The 15,021-nt window shown below is 43.7% G+C and overlaps 1 protein-coding gene across 3 annotated transcripts in view; it reads right to left on the bottom strand.

The window, feature by feature from the left end:
* The window catches only part of SUPT6H (SPT6 homolog, histone chaperone and transcription elongation factor), an 893,672-nt gene that overhangs the window by 287,446 nt on the left and 591,205 nt on the right, over positions 1-15,021 (bottom strand). For all 3 annotated transcript variants that reach the window (XM_069226188.1, XM_069226189.1, XM_069226190.1), the window contains exon 24: positions 7,392-7,519. In XM_069226188.1, coding sequence (XP_069082289.1) covers positions 7,392-7,519 — 128 coding nt within the window. The remainder of the gene's footprint in view (positions 1-7,391; positions 7,520-15,021) is intronic.

Genomic DNA, 15,021 nt, shown 5'->3' with positions numbered 1-15,021 from the left:
TACCATGGGTGGCATAATACATGCAGCAGCCCATGGGGATCCCCTGGTGTCCCAATGGCCTGGGTACCTAGGCACCATATACTAGAGACTTACATGGAGGGCACCAGTATGCAAGTTGTGGGGTATGCTAAGTTCTAAGCAACCAAACTGAGAGGGAGAGAGCACAGCCACTGGGGTCCTGGTTAGCAGGATCCCTGTGAACAGTCAAAACACACTGACAGCAGGCAAAAACTGGGGGGTAACCATGCCGAATAGAGGGTACTTTCCTACACCTAGGATCACACAATTTGAGATGCATTTACAGGTCTAGTACATTACAGTTAGGTCAAGTAGATTATTCAAGTTACTCGACCTGGAGGTCTAGTAACATTTTTATGATTTTTCGAAGCCTGCATGTACACAACACGAATACAAGCATGTAAGCCCACTGATTGTAAACATGTCTGAAAGAGACAGCGCATGTGCTGACTAGCAAGTAGACCACATTTTTATGTGTTTTTACACACCGCAATGAAAAAAGCTGACTGGACGGTTCCAGAGATATAGAATTTACCAGGTATAGTAAACTCGATTAGTTTACTCAACCGTGAACAAGCACTAGCAAATGCAACGAATTTGACACTTAGTAACTTTTCCCCTCAAAATTGTAGCTTGTTGTAATACGGTCACCTAGAGTCACTTCAGGTAACCAACTCCAGTAGGAAGCCAGTCAGGGGGACCAGCAAGATCCTCAAAGACAGTTACCTAAGTAGGCGAAGCAGTCTTCATTGAGTTCCAGGCATTTTGAATCTGTTGCAGGGCTTTCCTAAAGGAAGTTGTCCTTGTGAAAGGGATGAAAGATGCTGAATATACTTAAAGGATGCTACTCCTCAGTCCAATAAGGAGGTGAGGCAGTCCTGGTCACAAGGTCGATGTCCCTCGAAGTCCACTCAATGCGGGTAGAAGTTCAGTCACCACTAGACTACCAGTTGCAATCATAGGCCAATCCTTCTTGGGTTGATAGCTCGTCATCCGGGGGTAGCAGCTGCATCTCGAAGACCCAGGCTCAGCAAACTCAGGTGAAATGTTGTGCTTTGGGTCCTGGTCCCTGGTGTTGGATGTAAGAGGCTGGTGGAGAGTTGAAGACTTTCAGCTACCAACTTGACCCAGAGGCTTTTCCACAGTTGTGTCCCTGTGCTGTGAAGAGGAGGCCAAGCTCAATGACCCTTAGAGTCTCTTGCCTTTGGATGGTGTAGGAAACTAGGTTATTAGTGGTGTGGCCTGCACAAGTAATGGGTCCACAATACCCCTACATGAAACCAAGCACTCCATTGTAGTGCTTGACCCTCTCAGGGTAGTGAGGCAGAGTCTACTCAGGAGAGGTGGTGTGGGCTAGTAATCACCATTCACTGGCACACAAAAATAATAGTCAATAAATGATTGTCCAGTCAGTACTTTTCCTTTAGAAAAAGGAGAAGTACATTTATTACCCACACACTACTAAATACTATGCAATAGTTTACATATATGAACACTGGCATATGGAAAATAGCATATATGATATTGTATAATCACCTTTGACTAAAGGGGTCACACAAACATATCCAGTAGTCTACTGGTTTGATCAAGATTCAAGAGCAACAAACCACATGTTAAAATCATCATTTTGTACTCAAATGCTATTATCAAAAATAATAATGCTGCATGAATGCACTTTTTAATACTAATAAAACATATATACTGTGAGCTATTATGGGAACCAGTAAAGCATTTATAATGAGTATTTTGCGTTTGTGTATTACTGGTACATTTTCAACCATCAAACTGCAATTATAAAATCAGCTCATAGAAGGTATCACATTGTAATGCATTGCAACCATACACTTGGCCCCTAGAGGGTTGTAGGAAAGTGCCCTTTTTGACCTGGTCACCCCCCACATTTTTGGCTCACTGGTACTGAGGTTTTTTGACTGAGATGCACTGGGTCCCTGCTAAACAGGTCCCTTGTAGGAAGCTGGCTCTTTATATAGCTGATCAAAAATAGGTCCACTGGAAAGAGTCCAAACAAAACCCAGAGGAATTACAGGTCATTATGAGTTCCCCACCTACATAATAGGTTCACTGAAACCTATGGTGTTTGGTATCAAACACCTTGCCTTAATGAATCCCTACTGATGCCGGCCTTAGATTTATCATGACATGCACCCAGAGGACACCTTAGTAGTGCCCCTTGAAACCTACTAGTCTCCAGCCAGTTGTTTGTGGTGGCAGGCTAGTCACAACCATTCAGCAGACATGTTTCTGAACCCCTGGAGGTGAGAGCCTGTGCTCTCAGAGGCCAGAAACAATGCCTGCTCTGGAGGAAAGTGTTATCACCTACTCCAGCAGGATAGCTAGTAAATCTGCATAACAAGGCCAGGGACTGCAAAGTCCCTACCACCATTGGTTTGCAACCCTGACTTTCCCAGACCTGGGAATGGTCACCCTCCTGCCCTGAGGCCCACTTGGCACCAGGACAGGAAGGAAAATTAGTTAGGCAGTAGGTGTGTTCCACCCATGGGCTAGCCACACCCCTATAGTGGGATCCCAAAGTGGACAGTCGAGGAAGGGTTCAAAACCATCTTGATTTTGGCGGAACTAGGAATTCTGAGACAGGGTTATGCCCACTTCGCACAGGAAGTGTTCATATAGAAGGTGTAGCCACCCTTAGGTTAAGTAGCCCATTTGGCACTACTCTACACTCCTCTAAGCACCCCTAAATTGAATATTTAGGTGGACCCCTGACACCAGAAGAACAGATTAGTTTGACCCAAAGAAGAAGAGGACAAACAAGAGCAGAAGGAGTGAGAACCATGGTGACCGGTGGACGTTTGGTGCAAAACCCTGCCTGCCTACCTGCATCTGTCCCGACAGTTGTGACATCACTACTCATCCTGCAGATGTGGGGATTCCAAAAGCCTCAGGGGTCCTTCAGCACTTCGCCAACCTGTCAGCATCACCCTTGGAGGTAAGAAGCCACTTCCCTGCAGGCATCAACTGCAATGTTCGGCTCACCGCCCTGCTGATCACTGGGTCCACTAACACAGCAGTGGCCGAGGAGCAAGTCACCGTGCTCCAAGAGACCAGTCTAGTCTCCCCTCCAAGTGAGAAGACATCAGGATTAACCGGAACTGAGCTGTACTAATACCTGGGGTACCGACCCCTTGCAAATACCAAGGCTTGTTGAAGGCCAATTCTGACTCCAATGTCATCAAGGGACGACCACATCGCAGAGGACATCCTCTAGAACCATCCAGCTGCACTGTTCTGTCCCTCTTCCTACAGGTTCCCCAAAAACCAGTGGGTACCTTGATGCAGGAGCACCAACGACAAAGACCCGTTGCACCCGTGCTCCCTGGCCCACGACATCCGAATGTCTTTTCTTGATCCCAGGACCCCCACTGACCAAGCCCCCATTGGGTTCTCCCAGACTTGTCCTCAAGTTCCCACTTGTAGTCTCTTTCTAGGTGGCCCCTCTTGTCGCCAACTGTGCAGTGCGCAGGACACACGTCTCAACTAGCACCACTGGACCCCCAAATGCCTCAGGGCAAGGAAAACTATATTGCTGGCCTTGCTTATGACCTTGCACCTCAAGCACCCTACAATCGACAGGAGGCCCCCGAGAAACAGTTGCAAGGACCACTATGCAGTAAAAGTACTTTGCACCTTTTACAGCGTAAAATCGCATGAGTAAAAGTGTTACTTACTTGCTAAAACGATACAAACTGCAACACTATTTATCTTCCTGGAAGTATTCTAGTGTTGAAACATAATATAAACAGAGTAACTATTTTTCTAAACATTGGTCTTGAGTCCTTTTTGAGTGTATCTCATTTATTGACACACTGTTCAGCAAATGCTTAGAGCTACCCTCTGATAAACCTAACTGCTCACCCACATTACCCCAAATGAGTGCTTTTGGGATTGTCACTTTTACCCCTGTAAACCAATAAGGATCGCCTGCACTGTCTGCATAGTGTACCTCTACATTTGGTACTATGCATAGATCGCCAGCTCTCTACAACGGTGCTTCAGGACATGTTTCCTTTAACCACCTTCAGGCAATAATGACTATACCAATACACATAGCCCCTAGGGGGTGCTGCACTCCCAGCTGCAGAGTAAAATCTCCAGCACTAGGAGTGCTTGAAAGGAATAGGGAACTCCTGTTCCTTCAGCTCACCTTGTACTTTATGCACTTATTGGTGGTGAACAAAACAGACAAACCCCTCAGGGCATTAAGGGGCGATCCTTTGGGAGTAGTGAATATTTAAGCATCAGCTCTCCTGCTGTGCAGGGGAGAGCCATGTACCTTTTCTTTTGTTTTCAGTTGTGCCACTGCCCTTTTCGCTTTGTTTTTTTTAGGGGTGCCCAGTTCCACCTGGGCACCCCGCACTCTGCCACTGTTGGGGGTCGGCCCAAGAAGCCCACCCAAGGCCGCCCTGCCAGCTCCCCACTCAGGCAGCACTCCTCTGTGCTGCCTCGCGGGAGCTGGATAGGTTTCACTGCTTGTCTCCTCCTGCAGGAAGGTGCTGCGGTCTGTGGCAGCCTCACGCTCCCCCCAGTCACTGGCAGTGGGGAGAATCGCCACAGCTAGGGAAAGTAAGAATCCCCGCAACCCCACCCCCCAAAGATCATTTTTGCCCATGCGGCGGTCGGAATGGGGTCTCTGTCCTCTGATCTTGCAAACCAAATGTCAAAAAAGCCCCCTTTCTGGGTTGGCTCCAGCTGTCCGGGCACTCTCCTTTGTTCAGTTGGCTTGTGCAGGCACATCCCTAGTTCAGTGTGGCAACTGAGTGATTGATGCAGATCATTCCACCCCACGACTTTCAGGAGCTGGATGAAGTACTGTTTGTTGCTCCCTTTGTAAGGGGAGGCCTATGTTCCTGCTGCTGGAGAGAAACACAATTAACTGGGCACACCAGGGTGACAAAAGTTCTGGGCTATGATCCTGAGTTGAGCCAGAAACACATAAAAACTCTGGATGGCCCATTAAGTGTACAGATCTTTTGGAAGTTGCATAATTGATTTTACCACACAGGTTACACCCCATTTCCAGACAACAATGATCTATGTAGGCGAAAGGTGAGCAAAACTGCACTCCAAGGCAGTTCTCTCCCTATGTGTATAATAGAGTGTCACTATAGACCAAACAGTAAATCACACTGATTTTCTCTATTAGTTTACACTGACAGTATAGGGCCTATCCAGGGTGAGAATCTAATCCTGCAGAGACCCCATTTCGTCAGGCTACCTGTGCGCATTTACCAGGCTGTGCATGACAGTACTCTACAATGCGCAACCCACACGTGTGCACACATGTTCATGTGTAACAAGCCAAGTGACCCTTACCCTTTCTGCATCGCAGCAGCATTATCTTAAAAGGTGCACACTGGTGGTAAACACGTGCAGTCCGCTTGCATTGTGATTACAGTGGCATTTGATAGCTACCTGTTGGGCATTCCCAGCACTTGGAAAACCAGCAATGGAGGGCTGGGGGAGAGGATCTTTTTTCTTACTTGGCACCTACGCTTTGGAACTCTCTTCCATTGCAACTTCTTAACGACCATATTATTTTTACCAAACCATTAAGATCTAACATTTTAACCTATGTGAGGTTTCTGGATTAGTGCACGTCAATATGCATCGGGATACCTTTTTGAGGTCACTGTTGCACTCTAAAAATGACCATTTAAAGGGCACCCAGGAACTGAAGAAAATCCTAGTACTTCACAGCCTTATCAAGAGTGTGGAGCACTATCCAAATGTCGTAATTAAATACTAGTGGAAGGTGTCAGGGAAAGTGGTCCCTTAGGTAATGACCTTCCCTCTCCCAATCACTCCAACTGATAAGGAGGTCTCATTGAGAGCAAATTCTGATCACCTTTGGCAGCTAAACCAAGCATTAAGGCAAATCTCAGAAAGTACGTGTAGGTGGTAAGCAAAACAAAATCAAGGAATAAACAAAATACTTCATGTCCACTGTATGTTTAAGTAAAAGACTAGAATCAAAATGGTTAAAATGTTAAAGCAGCAAATAAAATACACCTGCCAGGTTTTACACCTAGAGCTACAGAAGACAACCTTTCCACTTGATGTGCCACTAAAAAGGTTTGTAAACTCCTCAACAGTCAAATGCCATCAAATGTTCCATAAATGGGCATTTGAATGTGCTCTGGGTGAACCCACATACTGGTAGAGACACTGCTGTACAGTTAAAAGGCACACAAAATCATGATCGACTCCTGCTGGGCTCACAGACTGCTGAGTTCACTGAGGTGAGAAACCATGAGGAATGCCAGATAGAATCAAACAGGACAGAGTAGCATAGTTTGTCCAAGTCGACAGGAGCTGCTCAATGCGCCACCAAACAATTTTTCCAGTGACATATTTTGGACAGTGTTCTTCTGGTCCTGGCTGCGTTTCAGGTAACTCTCAAATATTTTGGAAAGAGGAACAGGAGTACAACAGAGTGCCACACCTCTATCTTAAGTAGCAGAAGTAGAATATGTGTAGGAGCCTCTATTTAAAGGATTGTGTACTAAAATAATAATACAGGCTCTGACTTTCAATTCCAATTGAATAAAGCCACCATCATGTTCCTAAAATAAAATGTCCATGCACAACTTATTCTCTTCATCTAGGGCTGCTAAGGCCCACTTCTCTCTTCAGTTTACTATTTGAGCATTTATAAACGTTTCTACCAGAAGCAGTTCACAAGCACCCTTAACAATGTATTTGCTTTTTCCTCAGTAATAGTCCTTTCTGGAACAAGCCCAACCCTACTAGACTTGAAAGGTAGGTTCAAAAGTGGGAACTAGTAACCAAGGTGCCTACAGCAGACAACTGTAAAGAAGTCAAAAGGGAACAGGGATTTAAATGGTGAGAAACCTTCAAAAATATTGACCATGAAACATATGCAGTTTAGAAAGAACTGAAAAATACTGTATTTGGACAGCAAAAGTAAGACCAAGATGGAACACAAACAGACATGTTTCCCGTAGGTAGAATGAGGTTAGATAATATGCATGACTATGGTGCCTACACTGTCTATTATAGTGGATTTCTGTTCCATGGCAGAGTAACATTTTATCTTCAGGACCAGGATGTTTCTTACTAAAGCACTCAGTACCTGAACACTTATGATATAGAAATAAAATGGTAACCTATTAAGTTAAGTTTGTTCTTTCTTCAAAACATGCCTATTCTCAGTATACACCTTTGATGAGTGATTACCATGGTGAGAAACTGGATCTCACAACAATATGAAGTTCAAAAAAATGTATGAAAAACATAATATTGACATGAAATACAACTCCCAATTATTATCCACTTTTTAAAATGTCCTCTGGCTAACGGTAGTTAGTACTAACCTGTCACCCAGAGAGTTGGTATCAATCTTGATGAATCCAGCACAATTGATGAAGACCTTGGGACCCATGTGACACATTGTGACAAGTTGAGTACGACTCTCTAGTCTCGTGTTGTTCTGTTTTAGGATCTACAACAGGGGAGAAATGCAAGATTAAACCGCCTGCTTATTGAGCCTTGATATACTGAGAGCACCCTGACAAGCTGCAATCAAACGTTAAATTAACCACTAGTGTTCTAATAACAGCACAACCCCAAGAAATAAGTCACCAGTTTTTCTTACACAATATTCAATGAAAATCCTATCTACTGAATGTAGATTTCAAAGACTAATTATTTGTCATTAATTAATTTAAAACAATCAATCTTGTAAGAATGCTTATATTAATTTCCAAACTGTCAGGATGATACAGGTCACTTTCTCAGACAAGTGTCATACCACCAGATACTGAAATATTGTAGTTAACCCACTTCTGCGTCCATGTAGTGTTTACCAATTAAATATGTTTGAAAAGTATTTGTGTTTTAAAATGAAAACAAATGTTTTTCCGAGTGGTGATAATGAAAATAAGCCACAGTTCAATATGTGCACGTAACAGCTTCTTACTGGATGTAGGGGATTGACAAACAAGCAGTTGCCTCCGAAAACACAGAAGATTGCTCAGTGGGGGTGAGGTCCCTGGACAGAGAACAAAGAGGTAGGGGAGTGAATACCATCTTCAAGTCACCCATGCCAGTCACAGAACATTCTGAGGTGTGTAGCGAACACCTACTGTAATAAAGTGCCTCTTTTTGACATGGTTACCTCCCACATTTTGCCTGGTACCAGATGTAACTGAGACAAAGTGCACTGGGTTCCTGCTAACCAGGTCCCTAGTGCCGCCAGATCTTTTTTCCTTAACTGTACAATTGTTTCCCCAATTGTCAAATCCTTTAGCACCCCCTGCAAGTCCCAAGTAAATGGTACCCCTGGAACCTAGGGCCTGAGGTTCTAAAGACGGTCCACTAAGGTGGAAGAGGTGGTCAAGGATGAAGCATGGCACAAGTGTGTGAGACCACCTCTCCCATTAAGTAACACCCCACTTGCTGGTTCTCTAAGGACTTCAGGACTCGATAATGAGTCTTCCTAATCAAAAGTAGACAACTTGTCCTACTTTTAGCTCTACTCCACTACACCAGTTGTGATTATTGCAATATATTTAAGTCACCCGTCTAGCAGGCCTTAGAGCCCTAAGGCAGGATGCATTACAGGGAGTGCAGAATTATTAGGCAAGTTGTATTTTTGAGGATTAATTTTATTATTGAACAACAACCATGTTCTCAATGAACCCAAAAAACTCATTAATTTCAAAGCTGAATATTTTTGGAAGTAGTTTTTAGTTTGTTTTTAGTTTTAGCTATGTTAGGGGGATATCTGTGTGTGCAGGTGACTATTACTGTGCATAATTATTAGGCAACTTAACAAAAAAAAATATATACCCATTTCAATTATTTATTATTACCAGTGAAACCAATATAACATCTCAACATTCACAAATATACATTTCTGACATTCAAAAACAAAACAAAAACAAATCAGTGACCAATATAGCCACCTTTCTTTGCAAGGACACTCAAAAGCCTGCCATCCATGGATTCTGTCAGTGTTTTGATCTGTTCACCATCAACATTGCGTGCAGCAGCAACCACAGCCTCCCAGACACTGTTCAGAGAGGTGTACTGTTTTCCCTTCTTGTAAATCTCACATTTGATGATGGACCACAGGTTCTCAATGGGGTTCAGATCAGGTGAACAAGGAGGCCATGTCATTAGATTTCCTTCTTTTATACCCTTTCTTGCCAGCCACGCTGTGGAGTACTTGGAAGCGTGTGATGGAGCATTGTCCTGCATGAAAATCATGTTTTTCTTGAAGGATGCAGACTTCTTCCTGTACCACTGCTTGAAGAAGGTGTCTTCCAGGAACTGGCAGTAGGACTGGGAGTTGAGCTTGACTCCATCCTCAGCCCGAAAAGGCCCCACAAGCTCATCTTTGATGATACCAGCCCAAACCAGTACTCCACCTCCACCTTTCTGGCGTCTGAGTCGGACTGGAGCTCTCTGCCCTTTACCAATCCAGCCACGGGCCCATCCATCTGGCCCATCAAGACTCACTCTCATTTCATCAGTCCATAAAACCTTAGAAAAATCAGTCTTGAGATATTTCTTGGCCCAGTCTTGACGTTTCAGCTTGTGTGTCTTGTTCAGTGGTGGTCGTCTTTCAGCCTTTCTTACCTTGGCCATGTCTCTGAGTATTGCACACATTGTGCTTTTGGGCACTCCAGTGATGTTGCAGCTCTGAAATATGGCCAAACTGGTGGCAAGTGGCATCGTGGCAGCTGCACGCTTGACTTTTCTCAGTTCATGGGCAGTTATTTTGCGCCTTGGTTTTTCCACACGCTTCTTGCGACCCTCTTGACTATTTTGAATGAAACGCTTGATTGTTCGATGATCACGCTTCAGAAGCTTTGCAATTTTAAGAGTGCTGCATCCCTCTGCAAGATATCTCACTATTTTTGACTTTTCTGAGCCTGTCAAGTCCTTCTTTTGACCCATTTTGCCAAAGGAAAGGAAGTTGCCTAATAATTATGCACACCTGATATAGGGTGTTGATGTCATTAGACCACACCCCTTCTCATTACAGAGATGCACATCACCTAATATGCTTAATTGGTAGTAGGCTTTTGAGCCTATACAGCTTGGAGTAAGACAACATGCATAAAGAGGATGATGTGGTCAAAATACTCATTTGCCTAATAATTCTGCACTCCCTGTATAGTACGCGCGAGGTCATATCTGCATGAGCAAATTTGCCCCTGCTATGTCTATCAATTCTCTGACCCAGTAGTTGGCCACGGAAGGCATTTTAAATGCACGTGCTGGACACTGGCCAACACAAGTTCCCTGGCTACATAATGGCTTCACTCAAGATAGGGAGGGATGTTTAGTATCAAACATCTTGCATTGGTGAACCCACAATGATGCCAGTGTTGGATTTACCAATACATGGACCCAGAGGCAACATTAGAGGTGCCCCCTGAAAATCTTTCAGCCTCTGGTGTGCTTGCTGACTGGTTTCTGCCAGCCTGCCACCAAAGACATGGTTGGGGCCACCTAGGGTGAGAGCCTTAGGCTCTAAGGAGGCCCAGAACAAAAGCTGGTCCGAGAAGAGGGTGTAAATCCCCTCCCACAGGATGTCCCGCTAATTAGCCTTCTTAAGGGAGCAAGTCTCAAAGGGCTGTCGCCTTTGAAATTACAATCTATCTCTCCTCACAGGAGAGGAAGCTCCAGAATCCAAGCCCATTGTGGTTTCACCCTTCTTGGACTCCCCAATGATGCTTAAAGCTTATGCATGCAGCCCCCCCTCCACCGTGACCAATCCAGTAAACAAAACCTGACACCTAATGACACCTATGCACCCATCGTCCCAGAGTTGTAGAGAAGAGGATCAAAGGTGCTTACCTGTGCCTGAGCATTGGGAGGCCAGAGCCCCACTGCTGGTTCAGCCTCACTGGCCTCCTGGCCAGAGCCTGCAACATCTGTTCTCAGTGACCACTCGCCATTGGAAAGCATTGGGAACCCAATGCTGTTTTGCACCCTGCACCCGGCCCGCCCCCATGCCACTGAGGGTGGACTGTTTTTGCTGCCTTGGACCATGCCCACTACTCACTTTAACTCCTCGAGATTGTCTTGTAAGTCGCACAACTTGTTTTTACTCCCATAGTATAACATTTAATATACAAATATATCAGAAACTGTCCACTTTTTAAAGTGAAAAGAATGCCTCTTCAAAAACATACTTACTGGTACAATTTCTCTCTGACGCCTAAACATTTATAAAGAAACTTGCTATTTTTATAAAGTGGTGTGGATCGCCTTTTTGAGTTGTGTGTCTCATTTATTGACTATTGTGTGTATCTGTAGATATCTTGCATTTCTCTGAGTTAAGCCTAAGGCTACTCGACCAAAATGGCCCAAAATAGAGCACTTTGGGATTGCATAGCAAGCCCTGTCCACTCACTGGGGAACCCCTAGACCCTTTACACGGTATTCACCAACCACATCAAGGTCCAGCTTCCTACACTTACATTTAATCCTAGCTCAATGTTAGGCGGTTTATGAATTGAGCAAAAAACTTGTCCACTGAAAGTGTGCGATCACATTTAAATCATTCACAATTTCGTTCTACAAAATATTTTGCAAAACATATCCAAATACATTATTATGTTCTGCCTTTTTTTTTTTTATAAAAAAGGTCATTTAAATCAAATCACTCTCTAACAAAGCGCATTAATGAAAAATACCACTGCTAGGAGGGTTTTTAAAAAGAACAACCTTTGGCAAAGCCAATAAGTCTGGCCTTGGCTGTCACCCTTTAGACCATGCCAATGTCTTTGCTTTGTTTTGGGTTTTGTAAAACTTTATTGTTGGAGAAGGCATCGGGGACCTTGTCTATCTAAAACAAAATGGTTAAAAAGCAAGATTATTTTTTAGTCTCAAAAGCACACACTGCCATGCTAGTTATTCACAATGAAGGGAACGACTTGCTGTGTGGATATGCTCCCTGTTAAAGAGCAGAATGTTGTCAGCTACAAGGAAGTCAACCAGTGACTGAAGTGGGCTGACCTATTGCCACATGCTGTACAATGTAGTGAGCGGAAGACAAATGTGAATGACACATTAACAGACCAATGGAGAAGGAGGCCAGGCTGAAATCCCCTATAAGTATATTATGCACTTCATTTTAGTAAAATCAATAGGTCGTCCCAACACCATACCTAAAAATAGGAGAAAATGATTCTATGATAATGCAACTACCACTTTACATTTCTGGTAGCTTCACTGACTGATCATGCACAGAAGGGTCAATCACGAAGGTTGTATTCAACAGTCAGCAACAAAATGAATCTACCAAGAAAAAAACATAAAACTGCTACAGGTTCAACATGGAACCGTAGGAAGTGGGAGGACTTTATGAAATCAGGGGAAATTCTATTACTAGAGAAGTAGGATCACTGAATCTCTCCGATATTCATACAGAGCAGATTTAACCACAAGCTCATCTCCACAGGGTAGATGTGGGGGAACAGGATCATTGAGAGATTCACAGAAGAATGGCAAAGTAAAACAAGTTTTACAGATGCCTTACCCCCAAGTACATCTGCTCTGGACTGAGTTCACGTAATACCTATCAAAGATGTTAACCGAATCCCAGGTAGTGCCTTTCAAACCTCTGGTGATGCATCATTGATTTCCACTGAATGAGTGAACTCGAAGTCTACTCAGCAAAGGTATGTTGGTCTTTTAAAGGCAAATACAGGAAACTGTCTAGCTATGGAATGTTTAAATGAAGATAAGGCAATGAAAACCCCTCATAGTTAACAAAGTTGTTCTACACACCGAAGGTTATGATCTTATCTTTGAGCAAGAAAGAATGGAATTAGGAAGAAAGTTGGTAAAGAAATAATTTCATTATTGTATAAGACTGAAATAACTCTGGTGGGAAAAAGAAAACAGTTCTGTATTCGAAATATTTTTGCCACAAAATACCTAACAATGGTATACAGCACAAGGCATAAAAAACAATGTTTTTTCAAACCTACAGTAGAAATGCTTCAAACACCTTTTTAGATGGAAGGAGTATAGGCGAACCAATAAAAAAATGTTTTCATCCACAGATTATAGCTTTATAGTCCACCATAGCAGGCACCACCAGCCATTAAAGGCCCACTCTGGCACTAAACACCTGAGCCAAAGGTGAGGGCCTTTAAGAAAGGCGCTGGCTTTAATGGCTGGGACAGGCCAGCTATGCCGGGCTATAAAGCTGTTAGAACATTCCGCCTCTTTAGGATAGAACGTCCTAATTGACAAAACAAAGGAATCAGAGACCGAGGGGGTTGAAACCATCCCACAGCCTGTTTCACAACACTTGCTGTGAATGTTCAGCTGTTAACAGCTGCACGCAAGAACACAGCTATTAACTGTTGATCATTCACCTCAAGGTGTGTGAAAGCAGGCTGTCAGAAATCAGCTCTAGTTCTCCCCAAATTAAATAAAACTGCTTTTCATAGTTAAGCCAAGCCAGAGAGAACCAGGAGCTGAGCAGCATTCATCCCTCCCTCCTTTTGAAGACGCAGTGAAAGCAAACTACAGGAGGGAAGGGTGAAGGCCCCATATGTCCTACTGCATTGCCTATACCTTTCTCTTCCCGTTCTCATGGCCAAACCAAATATTTTGAAGAAGCAGGGCAAAGACAAAGGCAGAAGATATTAGGACACCCAAAAGTTGAAAGCAGTGGGCCTATATAAGTATATACAGGCCACTGCTGCTCCACTGTCTTCAATGGAGTTCTCAAGTTTTCAGTTTTCTAATTCAATATATATTTAAATGACTAATACCCACCACCAAAGCCATTCTCATAGCTTTGGGTGGCCTGAAATCAATCAGACTTGTTACACTTGTAGGAGTGTGATAGTTAGATGTTGTGTTGATACTGACACTGGCAGTGATGGAATGGGGCAATGGGTAGTGCAAGCTGCAGTGGCCTCCTGCCAAGGGCCCTGGAACGTATTTATTTTTACAACTTAAGCATTGCCCATTAACTCTCAGAGTGGTGAAGCACATCAGTCCAAGGCCTACTCAGGACCTCGATTTGCTGGTACACAACATCAAACTCAATTGTGGAGGGTTCATTTTCACACCTTGCTTGGACACATACACCTTAGATTAGGCCTGCAGCCAGTGCCCTTTTACCCAGATACATGCTCTAATTTTATTTATTCATTTTAGTTTAGCCTGCTTTCAGGGGGATATTTTATTTTTATTACCAGTTTTAACTCTGATTCTGCGAAAGCATTATTTTTTTAGAACATTTCACTACGTCATTCTGCCCAAAGCTGAACCACACGGTACATGATAATCCAACGAGTATTGTTGCCACAAGAGTGCGTAAACTGTCCAACATTTAGGCACAAGACCATGTCAGGCCTATTTCACAAAACAATGAAAATGTCACTTACCCAGTGTACATCTGTTCGTGGCATTAGTCGCTGCAGATTCACATGTTTCGCACAGTCCGCTGCCTGGTGTTGGGCTCGGAGTATTACAAGTTGTTTTTCTTCGAAGAAGTCTTTTTTGGTCACGGGACCGAAGGACTCCTCCCTCTTCGGCTCCATTGCGCATGGGCGTCGACTCCATCTTAGATTGTTTTCCCCGCAGAGGGTGAGGATGGAGTTGTTTGCTATAAATAGTGCCCATGCAATGGAGTGAATACGTATGTACATAAAAAGTTTATAATAATTATTTACAAATGTACAAATGTTTAAGATTTAAGATCTACTTCTAAACGGCTACAGGCTTCCCGGGGAGGCGGGAGGGCACATGTGAATCTGCAGCGACTAATGCCACGAACAGATGTACACTGGGTAAGTGACATTTTCAGTTCGATGGCATATGTTGCTGCAGATACACATGTTTCGCATAGACTATAAAGCAGTTACCTCCCCTAAAAGCGGTGGTTTAGCCTGTAGGAGTTGAAGTAGTTTGGAATAATGTTCTTAGTACAGCTTGGCCCACTGTAGCTTGTTGTGCATTTAG

The sequence above is a fragment of the Pleurodeles waltl genome, chromosome 3_1 (genome assembly GCF_031143425.1).
Source record: "Pleurodeles waltl isolate 20211129_DDA chromosome 3_1, aPleWal1.hap1.20221129, whole genome shotgun sequence".
In the NCBI taxonomy this organism is placed as follows: domain Eukaryota; kingdom Metazoa; phylum Chordata; class Amphibia; order Caudata; family Salamandridae; genus Pleurodeles; species Pleurodeles waltl.
This window is presented reverse-complemented; position numbering and strand designations above follow the sequence as displayed.